Source organism: Papaver somniferum, chromosome 8, assembly GCF_003573695.1.
Source record: "Papaver somniferum cultivar HN1 chromosome 8, ASM357369v1, whole genome shotgun sequence".
Taxonomy (NCBI): Eukaryota; Viridiplantae; Streptophyta; class Magnoliopsida; order Ranunculales; family Papaveraceae; genus Papaver; species Papaver somniferum.
Window position 1 is genome coordinate 35532568 of NC_039365.1, and position 18823 is coordinate 35551390.

Below are 18823 nucleotides of genomic sequence, written 5' to 3' on the forward strand. Positions count from 1 at the left end.
AGGTTTGCCTAGTCCCTGCTTTTCTTTGTACGAGTTATTATGTGGTTGAGTTTAATCGACGATCAAATTTTTACGAATTGACAATTAATCAAGATGATGAATTTTTTTTTTCGCAGGAGGGGGAAGAGTTCGGCTAGAGGAGGAGGAAGAAGAAGAGATGTTAAGGGAAACTGATTTTGATTTTTTAGAAAAATGATTTTAGATTTTTGTATTAAGTGTATATAGGTAATTGAACTACTCATAGGGTACCCCTTATAAAATCACCCAAGATGGAACTATTGTTTTGTATGCCTGGAAAGATTTAGGTATGGCCAAAATCAGGGTTCAAATAATTAATGCAATTCATTTTGTATATCCAATTCCAAGCAAATATGTCATGAATGATGATGATTCATAAATGTTTTCAACCAACACAACAAGTCTCAACAACAATGCCACTCGCCCAACCAATAGAAATATAAATGGCACACTGATTTATTCAAATGAATCAGAATAAGAAAAACACAGTACTGAACTGAATTAAAATGACCCTCCTCATCACATGTTTGAAAATTTGAAGCACAAATTAGTACGATCAACATTCTCTAGTAAGCCAAAAGTGCTGCCCAGAATAAGGCTATGCTGGAAAATCCAATCCATGCCATCTGAGTAGCTCCGTTTTTGCCGCCACCACCAGGGACACCTGAAAATCACAAAACAAAAGTAACCATTTAGTTTCACTGGCCGGAATAATGTTTGAAGGGAATATCATAATCCAAAGACAGGTTTTAGTGGAACAAGAAAGTGATTAACAAAATAAGGTCAAAGAATCATCACAAAGATTTGGATACTTAATATAACAGTTAATAATCAAGGCATATACCTAATGCCAGCCAGATTGTCTTATTTGATCATGTCATTACGGGGAAAAAAAAGAAAAAAAAGACAGTTCAACTCAACTACACCAAATACAGTATTTAATTTCCGTGACAAACGCATAAACCACGTCTTTCTTCTAAATTTAAATTTCTAATTATGATTTTTCCAACTAATCACGATATTCCAACTCTTGACAGACTCTTTTTCCAGTATTTATGATTTCATACGGTTTATTATAGAATACTTGGGGAATGTCTGTTTGGATGAACCCACAACCAGCCAATGCCAAGTGGAACACCAACAACAAATTTTTAACGCATGTGAACAGGATTTGCGCCCTAGAAGTCATGAAACAAGTCTTTTCTTTGACACGACGATGAAACAATGAGAAATAGACATAATTATGTTTGTAGGGTCGGATGATGCAGAGCACATGGTTAGGCTCAGGCTGCGTCATTTTGGGTCAAAGAATGACGTGTACAACACAAGTAGTCGTGCTCACACTAATGGTCTCTCTCTTCTTCTTTACACAGATGATCATGATTGTTGCTTATATCTACATTTCTAGAGCGCACAATTATGAATTTTTTTCTTAACTTTCAATAGAAATGACAATATGGTTTCAGAGAGAAGGTATACCTGAAGGAGGGGGAGAAGTAGTAGTAGTACTCGATGGAGCTGGAGCTTCGGCTGAACAAGAAAAACAACGGAAAATCGGTATATTAGAATGCCAAAAATACCCATATCTTACACTAAACTCAATCACCGGCACTGAGTCCGGCAACAATAAACAACTCGGACGAGTTAAGCTAAAACACACACACACATAAAAAGGAAGGAGTTTAAATCAACAGATTACCTTTAGAGCAAAGATTGACTGAATCTTTAACACCACAGTATGTGGGAAGCATAAGTGCTTGAGTAACATTGATACCAAAACCAGGTAATATTGTTGGATCTTGATATAAATCACATAAACATTTTCTCTGAGTCTTAATTGTGTCTTTAAGTGGTTTACAGCATGATTCCGGTGGTTTTGTGGAGTTCAAATAATCACCGCATGGTACTAAAGCTGCTGCACAAGTTGGTATATTTTGTGCACTGATTTCTTCCACCATTAAAACACCCAAGATCATCACTACCAACATCATCTTCTGCGAGTAACCCATGTTTCTTTCTTTTTCCTTACTTTTCTTATCTCACAAATTCTCTCTGGTTCAATGTGATCTCTTTCTTCAAGAGTTTCTTCATTTATAATGGGATTGCTATGTGGATTAAAGGTGGGTAGCATCTTACAGGTCAAAGTGGGACCCACTGTAGTTAAAGTAGTGAATATTTTCCGTTGGATGAGATTTTTTAACGGCTAAATATGAAGCGTGATTTCCTGAACGAATTGCTTTTTGACACGTAGTTGCAATCTATTCACGGCGGAATTGTGTACGACTAAAAAGTTAGTTTGTTTTTCATACATGGTAAAAATAAATTAACCGTTAGATCTCGACACGTGTTTTCTTGAATAATCCCGTGAGCATCTTTTAACTTTGTCCGAACTGGTTGTGCGAAAGCAACAAGTAACCATTTTACCTAGAACGTTTGATTTCGTTTTACAGATTTTTGTCTTTGGGAGATTTCTTGATCTGTTCTAGCCTTCTAATTCTAGGTTTTGAATGTGGACGTGCAACCCCGTTAGTATCAAGAACTTGTTGGACTAAGAAACTTATCTTTGATTACTTTTCTTCTTTAGGATACGCGTTTCAGTTTTGAAAACTCGAAACAGAAGTTTAAATTGACTGAGTTAATCACACTTTCTCGTCCTACGAATTAGGTTAGTGCTCATACGCAAACAAATGAAGTTACATTCATTCGAGGCACAAAGAAAATCATAAAGAAAATGTTTAATATTCGAGTCATAATTGTCTCTCTGAGTGGTTTACAACAAGTTTCCGGTGGTTTTGTTGAGTTCAAATGACCAGCACATGGTACCAAAACAGATGCACATGCTGGTATTTGTGCACTAATTTCTTCGACCATTAGAGCACCCATGATCACTACCGCAAACATCATCAAGATCATCTTTTGTGAATAACCCATGTTTTCCTTTGCTCTCTCTGTTTTTTCTTGTTCAATATGATCTCTTCGTTCACGAGTAATTAATTTATAATGGCGCTAGGTAGCAATGAGATTTGTTAATTCGCCGGTAGAATGACTTGTTCGAATGTGGACATGCAACCCCGTTAACATATACCACGACTTGTTCATTTAAGAAACTTATCTTTGATTGCGTTTGTGTAGGATACGTATTTTGTTTTTTGAAAACTCAAAAGATCATAGTAGTTTCTAGTCCTATGAATTGGGTTAGTGTTCATCTTAAAAAAGAAACACGGATTTCAATTTTGATCAAAAATCATAGAATTCATCAAACCAAAACACATTTTACTACAAGTTCGTTGCCTTGAATCCTTTTTAATTTTAAGAAATTGAAAAAAGAACATACAAAACAGAGAATAAAATCAAGAACAGAGAAGCTTAGCGAGTTGAGAAGACAGATTCTTGGGTCGGTTTGGTCTGATCCAGATGAGTCAACGAGTCTACTGTTTTTGAGGGGAGACCTAGTTTAAGGATTTGGTTTTGAGGATTTGCGTGGATTCAACTATCCTAAATGTGGACGAGTGGAGACCTAGTTTAAAGACCCCAAACCTAAATCTAATTAGTTTAGGAACCCCAAACCTTAATCTAATTAATATAGGGACTTCCTAACATAATTTTTCAATCCCTAATTTAATCAAAACTAAATTTAAACTAATAAAAAGAAAAAACGGCCCCCACTCTTCTTCTTTAGCGCCTCTTCTTCCTCTCTTTTCCTCCTCCGTAACCTCTTCACCCTTTCTTCCATTTTTTTTTCTTTAACGATGATAATCATCGATTCTAAGTCAATAACGATTTTAATTAGGTAAGAATCCAAAAACCCACCTACCTTTTTTTTGCAAGAATATATCAAATTTCATAAATATTAGGAATTTAGAAATTGGTTTCAGTAGTGATTACGGTTGGGAAATCAATATTTTCCCAACCATAAATATATTCTACGGTAGGGAAACCTAACCGAAAAAAATTTCAAAACTTTTCCAACAGTAAGTTGTTCTGATGTTTTTTACGGTTAGAAAACCTAACCGTAATTTTACCCGGATTTTGTCTACGGTTGGGAAAATATGAACTCCCAACCGTATATTTTACATGCAGTTAGGTTTTCTTACCGTAAGTTTAATTTTCAAAAAAATAAAAAATTATCCGAGTTTTTTATTGTAATTTTTAACTATAAATCAAATGATTAGTCTATTCTTATTGCTAATTTTATCACTATTCTTACTTAATTTAGTTAAATTAATCATTAGCATTAATTAATCATTAAGATAAGGGGTTTTCGAGATTACTATTTGATGACCAGATCTTTTGTCATCTTATGAGCCCTCAAAACCAAAATCTTAGAGCCCTTGTAATAGGTTTCTTCCTTTTTTTTCATTTTTTTAAACGGTATGTGAGTTATAACCCCAAAGGTGTCACTATCCATGCACAAAAAACCCATCGAAACAAAAGTAACACAAAAACCCCATCAAAACAAAAATAACACAAAAATCCCAAAAAATGTGATGAAACCAATTTTGAAATTTGAGGTTTTTGGAGTTTTAATGGATCTCAATATTTGAATGGGATTTTTGTACCACAAGTTTGGTCACCTTGGGTTTTTATGACTAGTTCTGCTTTTTAAATTATAAAAGAAAACTATATTACACCGAGTGCTTTTCCAATAGGTTCCCATTATGACAACTGTTATCTAAATAAAATAATTTAGAGCTGATTTTATTTCTTATAACCTGTTTGGATAGCGCATCAGAAATAAACTGGTATTCTTCTCAATATTACCGTGAATTTGTTGCATACTTCCCCGCTAGATGGAAGGACTTGTTCTAGGTTCGGAATGTGGACGTGCAACGCCGTTAGTATCAAGAACTTTTTGGTCTAAGAAAGTTATCTTTATCTTTGATTACTTTTCTCTTTAGGAGACGCGTTTAGTTTTAAAAACTCGAAACATCAGTTGTATTGTCTTGGTTGATCACACATTCTAGTCCTATGAATTAGGTTAGTGCTCATACGCTAACAAATTTTAAATCCAACTCATAATAAAATGTTTGATATCTAAAGTATATAAACAATAAGATCAACAGAATATTTTCCTTTCAGTCACCGTCCTTCATTATTTTGTTCTTCAATTTATCCGAATGCTGGCATTTCTTTCTTTTTTTAATTAAAAATTACAATACTTAAACTGCAAACTGGAACCAGTGAGCTTATAAAAACTTATATTAAGAGGTTGTTGTTTATTTCCAGCACAATTATGTCAAGAATAATGTAACATATTACATGATCTTAATTATTGCAATGATTTCCGCTTGTCATTATTGCATATCCTCAAAAACTCACTTCAATGTGACAAAGTTTTTGAGCAAATCCTAATGTCTTGTAAGAAAGCACACAAAATGACAAAGTGAGTCAGACGACTCGGATAGGTTTGAAAGGAAAACTGTCCAAATTCCACAGTTTACTAGTTTTCGTCGTCAAGGTCGATGAAAAAACAAAACGTGTTGGAACTCCTCTCTTTGTTCTATTTCGTACTTGGAAATCCCACATAAAGTCACAGTACCTGCTCACGAGAAGGAAAGGAACACAAAACTGCCTCAGAGTGTGACTTTTCATGGTCTTTCTTTGTTTAAACTTGCAGTCTTCACGCGGTAAACAGTCGGTCACGCAAACAAAATCGACAACATTCGTATTTTGGAAACTAATGTAGGTCGTAGGTTACTTACAGTCTTACACGTGCCGTGTATTTTGGTCCTTCAAAGCATTTCTCTGGTATTCATACTATGTGCTCGTTCTGATTAGGGATTTTATTAACGAGCCAGAGAAATACCATTCGGCTGTTTGGATTCTTATGTCTTTCACGAGTTGGTAAGGCTATTCCTTTGGCAATGTACACGATCAAATTTTTGTTGAGCCAGGGGATTATCAAATGGGTTTTTGAACAATGGAAAAGAAGTGGGGGTTGACTGGTAAGCACCAGGACGAAATGTTATTGCTGGCGCTCGTCGTATAAATGATGGCGCTCGTGGTACAACCGCTGGCGTGCTTATCGGAGACGTTGGCGTTTGAACCAAGACCGCCAACGGCTGCGTTTAAACGGTCACCGGAACAGCTAGTTTCTACATCCATAAACACGACTCGATTTTGATCTCACAAATTCGTAACAATCTTTCATCCGATCAATCTTTTTTTAGTTTCAATTGCTTTCGATTTTCAACCATGAATTCTGATTTTCATTCTTCTAAGGAAGATATAGAGATGGATGAAATGTTGTATGAAGAAGAGGAAGAAATGTGTATGGAATTTTTGGGTCAAATGGATGAAGATGCAATCTTATCTTATACTAATATAAAGAAAAGAGGTAATTGTTTGGTAAAGCCTCACTTTTGGTAAAACCTTTTTTTTTTATTTACTGTTATAACCACTGATTATTAACTTACAAAACTAAACAGACCGGTAGGGAAGGTGACAATAAAAGGGTACTAAGGCTGAATTTGTAAAGTTAAAGTGAAGCTTAATGGTTCCCGTTTCGAATCCCGCTGAGCACCGTTTACAGTTTTTACATTTTTCATGTTCTAAATTGTTTTTCTCTCCCTTCGATATAATACTTCCGGATTCCGTTTCGACACCTTTCATCAATCAAATTTCATACAATCAGAAAATGCAAATTTGTCAGGCTTTCGAAGAACTCATTTGACAAATGTTCATTTCTTAGTTTTTCTATTACAGATATGTTAAAATCCCAATCTGGGGTTAGGATTTCCCAAGATTTTCTCTCCACTTCAAAGGGATTCACAATGCTTATTGAGTTCTGCTAGAGATTACACAGTTGGTTTGTAAATTGGTTGCAATTTTTCTTCATCAATATATTTTCAGTTCAATATTTGATTCCGTAATCAAATTAAGTTTGAAGCTTTCATTAGAGATTTTGATACGATTGTGTTACTTCTTCACAAACACTTCGTGAGCTATAACTGTATGTGAAAATGTCAAGAACCTTTTTATTTGGTTTCAATAGATTGAAAAGGAATTTGGGTATCTTTATTAACATTCAAACATGATTAAGGAATGAGGTCTCAGAAGTATGTAGCAGAAATGGAGTAATATTGGTATTTTTCTATTTTGATTGCACTAGATCATTTATTCTTTTTCGTTTATATACTGCAACAACCAAAGTTGCTGTCGTATCGTAGGTACACATTTCATCTTCCAGGTACACATTTCATCTTCCGCCACGTGCCCACAAAGACACAAGTGGAGGACATGCGGCTAAGGGCATCAAGATATGATATCACGCGTGGATAGCCAAGAGTCACTTTATCCTATCCCTAAAAAACGTACCAAAGATCATAGATACTATTCATGTTGATATGCTTATACTATTCCCTTTTTTTGCTTCACTCTCTAAAATAGAAGGAAAATGCAGAAATCCGCAGAAGGAATGAGAAGTGCTCTCCAAAATTCAGTTGTTGTTAGCGGGGGTGGGGTGGTGGTGGATTATATTATCTCAGAGAACATTAAACAATCTATTGAGGGATATACAAATTTCTTAATCTATTCGAGGTGATCAATATTGATTGTTAAGTATGCATTTTGGACTGAATATGAACGATAAAATTTGCAGGTCTTGAAACGGAGCGATACTTCATTCTTATTGTGTGGTTCAGTTATTTTACTAAAACGCATGTTTACAGGTATCTTAATTAAAGTGTGTTTGTTATTTCTAGCACTACATATTTGGTTGAGCTTAAAGAACTTAAAATGAGCTTCTGAGTCAAGTTCTTTATATTGATAGATTTCAACCTCACCTTTTAAGTAGTTCCAGTATGAAGATCAATGTTGATATTTCTCAAAACCAATATAAAACTATAACACCACCGGGAAATTTTGTTGTATTAAGAAACCGTCTGTTAGTACTACTACTGTTGATATTTTTCACTTTATGTAGATGCGACAAACATTCGTACTCATTTTGACTGCTACTGCAGCTGCTACAATGTTTGATTATAAATTTTCTTTTTAATGAAAAGAGCGTCCAGTTGAGGTTCTAATACGCATTCATGTAATCTGTAGATACATACATGAGGTAGACTTGACTGATTGCAAATTTAATGTTGCAGATTAAGGTACATTTGGAGTGCGAAATGGAGGTTAGTTGGTAGTACTTTAGTGCATAGGTATATACTAAGCTGCTTTGGAAGACATACTTTTCCAGAAAAGAATTTTAGTTTGTTACTCCTATATGTTAAAGCTTTTGCTACGTAACAATAAATTTCCAGGTGCATCGCACATATTTACTCATACTGGATCGAACATATCGGCAGGTGCATAGGGCATGCATGATATACTAGTTCAAGATAGAAGAAGGAGAAATTTTATGTTGCAATTATAGACCGGGATCATACCAAAGCCTTTAGAGCTATATGAAGTTACGACTAGAAGATGGACGTGGCTAGATCGACATTTTTACCACGAAAAGATGATGCATGATTATTTTAATCAAGATTGTGTCTATTCCGATGAGGATTTTCAGCGACGATTCCGCATGGGCCGTTACTTGACGCAAAGGATTATTGCCGAGCTTTGTCAGGTACAACCTTTATTCAGTATGATGCACGACATGTACGAGGTTTTGTCCCGAACAAAAGGTCACTGCGGACCTCCGTATAATATGTTACGGGGTACCAGCGGATTCCGTGGATGATTACATCCGTATTGGGAAAACAATCGCCTTTAGGTATCTCATATTGTTTTGCGAAACCGACCTTTTTAAGAGAGCCTACTCAGGAAGATGTTCAAATAATAACTACAGAAAACACCGTGAGGGGTTTTGCAGGAATGATAGGTATTCTTGAATGCATGCACTCGACGTGGAATGCGTGCCCGGTTGAATAGGCTGGCCGATATAAGGGTCATTATCCAAAACCAACTGTAATTTTGGAAGCTTCAGCTACTTATGATTGTTGGTTTTGGCATGCTTTTTTTGGACTCCCGGGTTCAAATAACGATCTCAACGTTTTATATAAGTCACCATTGTTCGAAGATCTTAAGAATGGGATCGCGCTGCACTGTAATTTCACCATCAACGGTCATCACTACACTCAGGGTTATTATCTACCAGACGGGATCTATCCAGAATGGCCAACTATGGTTCAAGCTTATAGTCAGGTAGGTTTTGGACCGACGACTTCGAAGGATATGAAGTACTTTAACACCCAACGAATGATGCATACTGAAAAGGAAGTTTGCCATCATAGATGGGCCGACACGCTTTTTTGATCTTCAAGAAATGAACAAAATTATGCTGACTTGTATCATTCTGCATAACATGGTCATTGAATAAACCAGACGTGACCCAACCTGGACTAGTTTTACAGATGAATATTTGAGGCCGAATCTTGTGGTGGAGCATGGACGTCCGGTAAGAGAATATATACTTGCTACTGTCAGATTCCAAAATCGGGAAATCTATGGACAACTAAGACAAGATATAACTAAGCACCTTTGGGCTTTAAAAGGAGCAAGAAACGATGCGCGGGGGCGAGGCAGAGGGAAAGGCAGATAAATGTTATTTTCAATTTAGTGTTGTTTATTTTAATTAATATGTTTTTTAATTTAAAGTTGTTTGTTTAAACGACTACACTTAAAATTAAAATTAAGGCAATTATATTAAAAGTAATTTTAAACAAACGAGTACAATTAAATTAAACTTAACTAAACAAGAATTAAAATCAGTTATCAAGACTGTATTCATCTTCGTTTTTTTCCGAGGCATCATCTTCGTCTACTTCCACATTCTCATACTTACCAGTTTGTTGAGGGACTTGTTGTTGTTCAGCCGCATCCATTTACTTAGTCCATGCAGCAAGTTTTCGTTCATTCATTATCGAAGTGTTCAAGGCGATAACTTGTTTAGCTTACAATCCCTGTAGTATTGTTCTCATGAAAGATGACTTTTTCGTTGTTGATTTATAGCAATGCCACGGTCACTGGCTCTATCTGATTTTATATTCAACTCGAATTCCTTGTGCTCAGCATAGTTGAACTCGTTTGAACCTCCTTCTAATGCTCGTTGGGCTGCGTCTCTCGCTGATTTTGCAGCTTTCTGACCCCCTCATATTGTTCTCTTGATGCTGGTGTTAACGTCTAGATTAGTGTTGTGTTGTTCCTGACTGCTTGGAGACCCGGTATATGGAGATCCAGTTCCTTCAGGTGAGGAAGCAGGCACTCCATTCTGAAAATCCTGCGAGATTGGACAATGAGGTGATCTTGCAGGCACTTGATTACCTTCCAGCAAGTATGGATTAAACTTGTTAAGCATGGGGGCTTGATTAAGAATAAGAAAGAAGAATCTCATGTAAATACCATGGAATAAGGTTTGATCATATTCATGGCTTAAGAATAAGAAAGAAAAATATCATGTAAATACCATGGAATAAGGTTTGATCCTATTCATGGGGATTCCTATCCCATTCCAGAACTAGAAGTTCGAAACAATTTGACTTTTTTGGAGATTGGATGCAGTTCGAGGGCTTGCTTAAGAATAAGAAAGAGCAATCTCATGTAAATACCATGGAATAAGGTTTGATCTTATTAATGGGGATTCCTATCCCATTTCAAAATTAGAAAGTTTGAAACAATTGGACTTTTTTGGAGATTGGATGCAGTTCGGGGGCTTGCTTAAGAATAAGAAAGAGGAATCTCATGTAAATACCATGGAATAAGGTTTTGTCCTATTCATCTAGTTTTGGAATTTGATATTTACGGAATCCCCATGAATAGGATCAAACCTTATCCAATCTCCAAGTTTTTCAAAAGGCATGAGTGGGTAGTTCTGCACAACTTAAAGTTCAGCTGTACCGGTTGATTGCTCCAAGTTTCCATGGATGCTGATGCATCTTACAAAGAGTCGGGGAAGGAGATATGACATCAAGAGGATTGTGATATGGCTAGAGTTTTGACTAGGATCTATGTTGGAAGCTAATACCAGGAACAACACAATAGTGTTGTAAGAGTTTAGATTAGGGGTTGTTTAAGTGGTGCAGAGATGTCAAGCAAAGTGTTAGAGCATAGCTCGGTTGAACCCACCAAGCGTTGGTATGTCAAGTTTGGTTGTCATATTTTAGTGAATTAAAACTCATGTTAAGAGTCGCTTGATTATGTACTAGAGTCAACTTCATATAGGTTAGCTTGAAAGTATTAGGATAATGAGACTTTATAAGTATTGCGAAGACTTGAAGATGTGAAGAACAACGGAAACATCATCCTTCCACTTGAGGTTAGTGATATTTGACTTGAACTGTTTCATTCCCTAACGTATCTTTCAAGTCGTGCATATTGAAAACAAAACTGTGAAGCATATTTGAACTCTAGATAGACATAGTATTAAGGAATACAATACGAGGTTTATTGCTTAACTATTAAACTTTGTAGATAAGACATCGCCATAATCATTTGGATGCTATTGTGATTATGTATGGGTATGAGGTGAGGATTTCATCCTAGGGAACAATATTTACCTGTGTTCTAAGGAAGTAAGTTCATAAACTTTTTTTTGAATCGAAAAGGAAATCACCAGGCGTTATTGGGATTGTTATTCATTGCATATCTTTTGAACATCCAATACGTGTGATTTAGTAGAACCGTTCATGACTTGTTGTGTTCTTGGTAAAACTATTCACAAAGGCTTGACTTATGTATTGGTATGAATTTTATTAGTGAAACCGATCTTAAGTAATCACCTGAGATGGTATGATCGGGTTTGTGATTTTATGTCTGACCAAAACTGGGAAAAGGGGAATCGGTCCTAGTAAGAGGTGCAATACATCAAAAAGGGGAACCGATCCTTGTATGAGGTGCAACAGGTTTATAGCAAAAAGGGTAACCGATCCTATGGACATGTGCAACACGTTTTTAGGAATAGGGGAACCGATCATGTGGACATGTGCAACACATTAAAGTTAGATACCATATATATGTGGGGAACCGATCCTAATACCTACTCAACCGAATTTTGGAAAGCTAGTGTGACTATGCACAGTACTCACATGGAGGTAGAACCGAAACCTTTTTTGGTAGAACCGTTAAACCCATGATTTATGATTGAATATTGTTTGATCAATCGCATAGTTCTTGAAAGTCAAATGAACCAATTCTAAACTTGTTTGGAAGTGTGGCAAATAGGTTTCAAGGTTGTAAGTATGAAAGAGAACTTACAAAGTTAGGATGTCGACATACTGTGAACACGTGTTGTGAATGTTTATTATTTAATTGTTCAAAGTTATTCCTTAATAGCTAAGGGAAGAGAATCCCAGGATCGAAACATAAATAAGTTAAGAATCTTTTAATTAAGGTTATTAATTTCATTTTTAGGAAAATAAGAATTAGTAATGTGCATTTACTAATTAAAGATTTTCTGGGAGATTTCGATCATTATTTTTGGACAGAGCATTTCCAGGAATTATGGAAATCGAATTTGTAGTTTAATGAATATTTAGAATATTTTCGGTTTTGGAACTTCCTTGGTGTCCAAACTTCCTAGTCTATAAATACTTGAAGTTTGCATTTCTAGCAAACTAATCCTTCGTAACAACAAACTACCTCTTGTTATGCTGCTACTGGGGAAGCCGCATATTCAGAGAGGATAGTAACCTAATTAGGCGAAATCTCTTATGGCCGCTCGGTTTAAAGTCTTCTTTGGGATTGAGAATCTCTATTAGTACCGTTGGTGGGAAACTAGATAATTGCGATTTATCTTTTGTTTTCATTGATCTGATTGACTAACGGTGGTTGAACTTTGATTGCACCTAGTTTTTTTATGCTTGAGAATCTTATCTTCTGATATAAGATTCACTCAAACTAGTTCAGAGTTTCGACAGGGATCTTTAGACTGTTGTTAGTTCTAAAGACGATCTTGTGATAATCCATTGTTAACAGACTCCGTTCCGTGCGTGATTGATCACAAGAGATTCAAGTGATTGTGTGCAGGTATTTATTGAAGGTCTAAGAAGATTTGAAGACGAAGAAGATATTGAAGATTTATGATTTGTGGGTTCATAATCTTTGGTGTGCACAATACTTGTTTCGGTAAAAAGAGGATCCAATTAATAATCGGTTTTATCCTTGTGATGGAATTGGATAGATTAATTGAGTAGATCGGCATCAACACAACTCTTCGGAGAGTGTTGATCGCAAAATCTTAACGATTACTTTGGTAATAGAACATAAGATAGATCTAAGGACCTGGCGAAGGATTTTATGTTAAGATAAACAGAAGAGCCTTTTTCCGACTCATATCACTTGGTTGAAGAGAGTTGATACCAAACATATTTGTTGTTCCTTTACTGTTTGGAATACGAACCAAAGGAATTGATCCAAGTACGTGACTTATTTATAAGTTGGAGGCGTGAGAATACAGACGAAACTAGGTGAACTATAGGTTTAGTTGCTTGGTCTCAACTATACGAAGTTAGGTGTAATTTTGTGTAGCGGCTTAATCCTGAGAGTTCTGGACAAGGTCCCGGGGTTTTTCTGCATTTGCGGTTTTCCTCGTTAACAAAGTCTTGATGTGTCATTTACTTTTATTTTCCGCAATTATAATTGTCTTTATTATAATTTAAAGTAAATTACACAAACATTAATTCCTATTTACTTGATAAGTGAATCATATTGTGTTTGGTTAAGTCCGAACCTTTTTATCAAGTAAACATACTTTGTTGTTGTATTGTCTCGATCTCATATCCATAGACGATCACATGAAGTGCGAATCGATTAGTTGTATTGTTTCGACTCAGTCCATAGACAATCACTTTCGGAGAAAGGACTTATAGGTAGGATTGAGGTATATTTGGGTACCCTCGTCTTTTCATAAAGTAAGAAGTCTTATCACAGAGTTGTACTTCTCTAGCAAACTCGAATCAAGTAAACCACCTAAAATAAGCTCTCAAGGTGTAGTTCAATCAATTGCAAAGTTGTTCCTAGCCACATGCTCGTAAGTTCGAAAGGTTAACCTAGGGTTATCTTTTACACACTATTGCATGCAAAATCCTTTTGCAACAAATAGTTCACCGCCTCTTATGTAAAGATTACTCTAACAATTACAGATTAAATATCAATACTATCATTAGAGTTGCATACGAGTTACCTAATTGCGCACTGAGATACCAAGCATACTTCTCATGGTCATAATATCGGTAAAGGACAATCAACAAAAGATATTTATCGAAAGAATAACTTGCAAAAATTGATTAATAAAACATGTTAGGAGTTTTGAAATCCTCCCTAATCAATAAAGCTATTAGCTTCTCATGTTCCTAATAGTAAAACACATGGCTTAAAAGAGGTTCAGAAAAGCAAACAGTTGAGATAAAAATCCTGGCAGCGAACCACTGCAAGGTACTCTGCAGCTTCAGAAAACAGTACTGGAACTGGTTCTGTGTAGCTTCTCTTTTAGGAATTTTTGCGAACAATCTGCAGGCACAAACTGGTGATTAATAGGTAGTCTCCTCTTTGTTTATGCGCCTCTTTATATAAATTTATGTCCCTGTAATTCCGTGACCTTAACAGCCCCAACAATCATAACAGAACGCAGACCCCTGCAAGCTTCCTATCTTAGACGTTCAACTCTCAAAACCCTCGGCACATAGAGCATCAGTTGGCTATTTTAATGCTCAAAAACTCTTTCCAAAACTGAGACAAATTGGTAAACAAGTCTCATCTTCCTGCTGAATTCTAAATATGAACCTAACTGCTGCCAAACATGCCTTGCACATATCCATCGAGCCACAGACTTGCACAAATTTCCACCAGGACCCATGGCAAGCCAACACAGACCTGACCCAACAAACCACTTCCTCGTTGTTCTTACTCAACTTCATGGCACCAACTGCAGACAATGATTCTGGCTACTGCTAACCAAAAACAATATTTATTGAGTTATCTATGTTTTCTGAGTTATATGTCTCTTTGAGATATCTCTTTATTTAACTTATTTTCTTACTCGTCTATGTTTTACAGGCGTACCTTTGTTTTCTTAGCATCTGCTCTTACAAAGTGTCTTTACTTACTTAGTTTATGATCTTCCGAGCAGATCTCATTTCGAACGTACCTTTAATTTACTCAACGGTATCAGTTCAACTGAGATATCCATACTACTTAGTATATGATCCTCTGAGTTGTTCATATTACGTAGACTATGGGAAAAATAGTACATCCATAAAAGGGGAACTACTTTTTGGTGTGTCCTAGTTGTATCTAGAGTCATTCTCTTCCTATCCCTTTTAGGGATTAGCGGCTATAAATACTTCACAGGGATTCGTGAAGCCATGTGCAGTTATCATTCCTTGATAACTCGTTGTTGATGGTGATTTTTAGTTTAGGGTTAAATTTGTAAAACCCTGTATTTTGTATACCTGCTTTCTGCAAAGAAGTAGAGCTGACAAGAAGTTGATGAATGTCTATACCTCTCTGCTTACACATGAACTATGTAGTTTAATACCTATGAAATTTATTTAGAATAATATTGGTGCATGTAGGAACAATCCCAAGTATTCTATAAATTTTATTAATCTTCCACCCACATTATTCACTAAATACATGGCTTGCTGAGCATTTTTCCTATGTTATGTCTACGGCTGAACTCTTAATATTGACATGATATGACAACTAATGTTCGTTCGCATCAAAGCAACATGAGTTTCCCGAAGATGTCGGGATTAAGATGTGCATGCAAATACTCAGCTAGAGACATGCTTCGCCTGCGATCTGAGATAAAAATTAGTGATTTTTTCAACATGCAAAACTCACCAAAATTGATTAATTTGGTGTCAACTCGCAAAATTCAATTTTCTAACCTAATCTTATCAATTTACAAAAAATTAGGTTTTTGCGGTCCGCGCAATATCTCGATCCCTATTGGTCGAGACTAACCCTAGACAAACTAGGAAATCGTTCCATCATGGAACCAGTAGGAGCAGAATCCTACTAAAAGTTGGAAAACAAAAAATAAAAGGAAAACTGCGACAAGTGAGGACAACATCCAAAGGGGCGCGGCTGCGTCACTTGGTCGGCCGGTTGCCCTAGTTTGCGCCTCCTATTACCAACCGTCCATGCCCCATGTTGCTGGCCGCCAGTCCCTCTTTCCCATCGACCAATCAAATTGCTCCAAAATCGCAGCCTACACTTTAATTAAAGTTGGTTGTATTCCGGACCCTATTTCCTGTCATCTAATCAAGTTTCTTTAAATACGCAGCCTACACTTTTAATTAAAGGTGGTCGATAACCCATCATTGGCTTTGATCAATCATATCTCTTCAACTTGGTCAGACGTTATCCAAAAGGTCACCAAAGATTGGACGAACAGCTGGGAGCATTTGGTAAACAATTTGAGTATGATCTACATGCAAAAAGTTCTGTATGGATGTTTATCATAACATACTAAAAATTCACATCAATCGGATTAACGAGCTAAAAGATACAGCTTAAAAGGCGAGCTAGGTCATGGCTGAAAACTGAAAGAATTCTTCCTGAGTTTTTACTGTCGGGATGTTTTCACCTCCTAAACGAGCTCAAAACCTAAATATTCCTGAGCGGGAAGGCAGGAAATTCTTTTCTGATAAGAATGGAGGGGCGGATCGTTAAAACCCGAGTTTGTATGAGAATTCTACAGCAGTTTTAGTGAGGGTCTCACATCTGAATTTTCTGATTATGAAATTGCATGAATTAACACAAACTTCTGCAAATCATCTCAGCCATCCAACTTGGCCAGCCAATTTAACCGGTTTAGATTTAATTTGGGCCAATCAATAGGATGTCAAAATGGCTACCAACCATCATTTTCCTAGAAAGACCACCACATTTTCTATATAAAAATATAGAGTTTTTTCGAGCGCTCTCATTAACCGGAACTTCTGATTGATTCTGGCCCCACCATTTTAACTTATTTTGTTAATTTTATAAAAATTCCGGTAAAAAATTCAAAAAAAAAATCTTTTGACCTATAAGAAATTTTTTGGACAATTATATTCAAGAAAAATATTTCCTAAATTAACTTAATCTTAAGAAATCCTATAAATTACCAAATAAATTCAAAAAAAAAAATCGTATAAAATCATAATTAATTCCTAACATAAATATTAAATAAATATAATCAAGTCTTAATTACCTTTTGATGACAAAACATCCCCATCGTTAGGAATCGTCATTTCTAACTGTCAGGATTTGCCGATTCCTAACAATAAATAATTAAATAAAATCATGTTTATACAATTCATTATGGTTAAACTATAAACATTAATTTATGAATCATGATTATTATCACAAAATTAAATCAATCATAATTAAAATAAAAGTCCAATGTCCGATTACACTTCTTAAAATTAAATTAATTCTTAATTACAATTCCAAACTGCTAATAATTAAACAAATTTCAATAACAATTGGGATGAAAACAAAAAAATATCCATCAAATTTAGATGAGCAGTGATGAACGCTTAAAATAAAAATACCTTTTGATGATAAAAGTGTACTTCCTCTGCAGAAAATCGACAAATCCTGTAAAATGGTTGGAAAAAAATTGTTGAATGAAATTTGTTTTAAGCAAAACCATAAACATCAATCCTGAACAGAAAAAACAAGGAAATATCTATATTATAAGGAAGAAGGTTGTCTGTCTATGGGTCAATTAGGGCCATTAATTTCGGTAATCCTACTGTCTCGATTGACTACTGAGAGTTTGATTTTGAGTCAAAGGTGGCCGTTGAATTTAGGAACCGACGGTGTAGATTATGTCGTGGCCCGGACCGAGCTAACAAAAGGACGTGTCCCCGAAATGCAAACCTCTGCCATGGCCCGCCTGTAGCTAACATTCGTCTAAAACTAGCTGCTTGCTTAAAATAACGCTAACCTCTACCATGACCCGTCTACCTGTAGCTAACTTCCGTCTTAAAACTATGTGAAGGCATCATGCGGTCGGGATAGCATGAGCACTAAACCTCGATCGAACCTGGATTTTCGTAAAACTATCAACTGTAGTTTCCATACGAGTCGCAAATTCCTTGATATAATAATGTAACCCGTTATAAGGGCGGCATGGTTTATTAGAGGGGCGGCATTCTAATAGGACAAAAATGGTCATTACATGATCATTCAAGGTGTCCCTTATAAAAAAGAATACTGGAAATGACAAATTAACCCTCATACTTAATAACCTAGTTTAGTGATGATAATCAAATTTAGTATTAATGATTAATTTCACTTATATTAACTCAAAATCAAAACCAAAATCAGATTTTTAGAGTTAAAAAGAAAAGTTTAGAGGAGAAGGTCAATCTCAATCAATTGAAGAAATTAACCAACAAAATGAAGAACCGGGACCTGAAAATGACCGGGTATACTTCTAAATTAGTCCCAACTAGCTTTTTGTTGCTCAAAGTTATCTAAAGTACGTAAAAAATTCAATTTTTTTACATTTTCAGAGCTAATTACGGTTGGAATTGTGCTCATAACCAACCGTAAATCGAAGTTACGGTTCGTAAAAGATGAACTACCAACCGTAACTGTTTAAATTTGAAGAAAACCCAATCGTAAAACCAGTTACGGTTGGTAACTAAATGTTCGATACGAAATAAACCCAGAAATTTCAATTTTCATCTAAAACCCTAATTTTCGATAGAAATTAAACTTAAATCGAACAAAATAAACCAAATCGTAACTGGGTTTTCAAAACATACGTCATATAAGTCATTACACTACACTTGATTAATTTTCGAATCGTCGATTGATCAAAGACGATGAAATTTTGAGTTTTAATGGAGGTTACGGTTGATGGGAG

At 35.7% G+C, this 18823-nt stretch overlaps 1 protein-coding gene and 2 long non-coding RNA genes across 3 annotated transcripts; 1 reads left to right on the plus strand and 2 right to left on the minus strand.

Moving 5' to 3' along the window:
- Positions 1-359: 359 nt before the first annotated feature.
- On the minus strand, positions 360-2096 carry LOC113306936 (lipid transfer-like protein VAS). Its single transcript, XM_026555852.1, has 3 exons — positions 1718-2096; positions 1498-1548; positions 360-682 (listed from the first exon to the last, which is right to left on the minus strand). The coding sequence occupies exons 1-3, from the start codon at positions 2025-2027 to the stop codon at positions 585-587; spliced, it is 459 nt and encodes a 152-aa protein (XP_026411637.1). The 5' UTR covers positions 2028-2096; the 3' UTR covers positions 360-584.
- Positions 2097-7311: 5215 nt separating this feature from the next.
- LOC113303209 lies at positions 7312-8433 on the plus strand. Its single transcript, XR_003337352.1, has 3 exons — positions 7312-7688; positions 8115-8171; positions 8319-8433. It is a non-coding gene; the product is annotated as an uncharacterized LOC113303209 (long non-coding RNA).
- A 7454-nt stretch (positions 8434-15887) lies between these two features.
- LOC113303465 lies at positions 15888-17603 on the minus strand. The gene is made up of 3 exons (XR_003337516.1): positions 17499-17603; positions 17156-17221; positions 15888-16354 (listed from the first exon to the last, which is right to left on the minus strand). It is a non-coding gene; the product is annotated as an uncharacterized LOC113303465 (long non-coding RNA).
- Positions 17604-18823: the final 1220 nt, after the last annotated feature.

Coding starts and splice junctions, on each gene's coding strand:
- LOC113306936 (XM_026555852.1), bottom strand. CDS start 2,027: ATGGGTTACTCGCAGAAGATGATGTTGGTAGTGATGATCTTGGGTGTT. Junction 1,549..1,717: donor AGTCAATCTTTGCTCTAAAG/GTAATCTGTTGA, acceptor TTTCTTGTTCAG/CCGAAGCTCCAGCTCCATCG. Junction 683..1,497: donor TACTTCTCCCCCTCCTTCAG/GTATACCTTCTC, acceptor TGTGATTTTCAG/GTGTCCCTGGTGGTGGCGGC.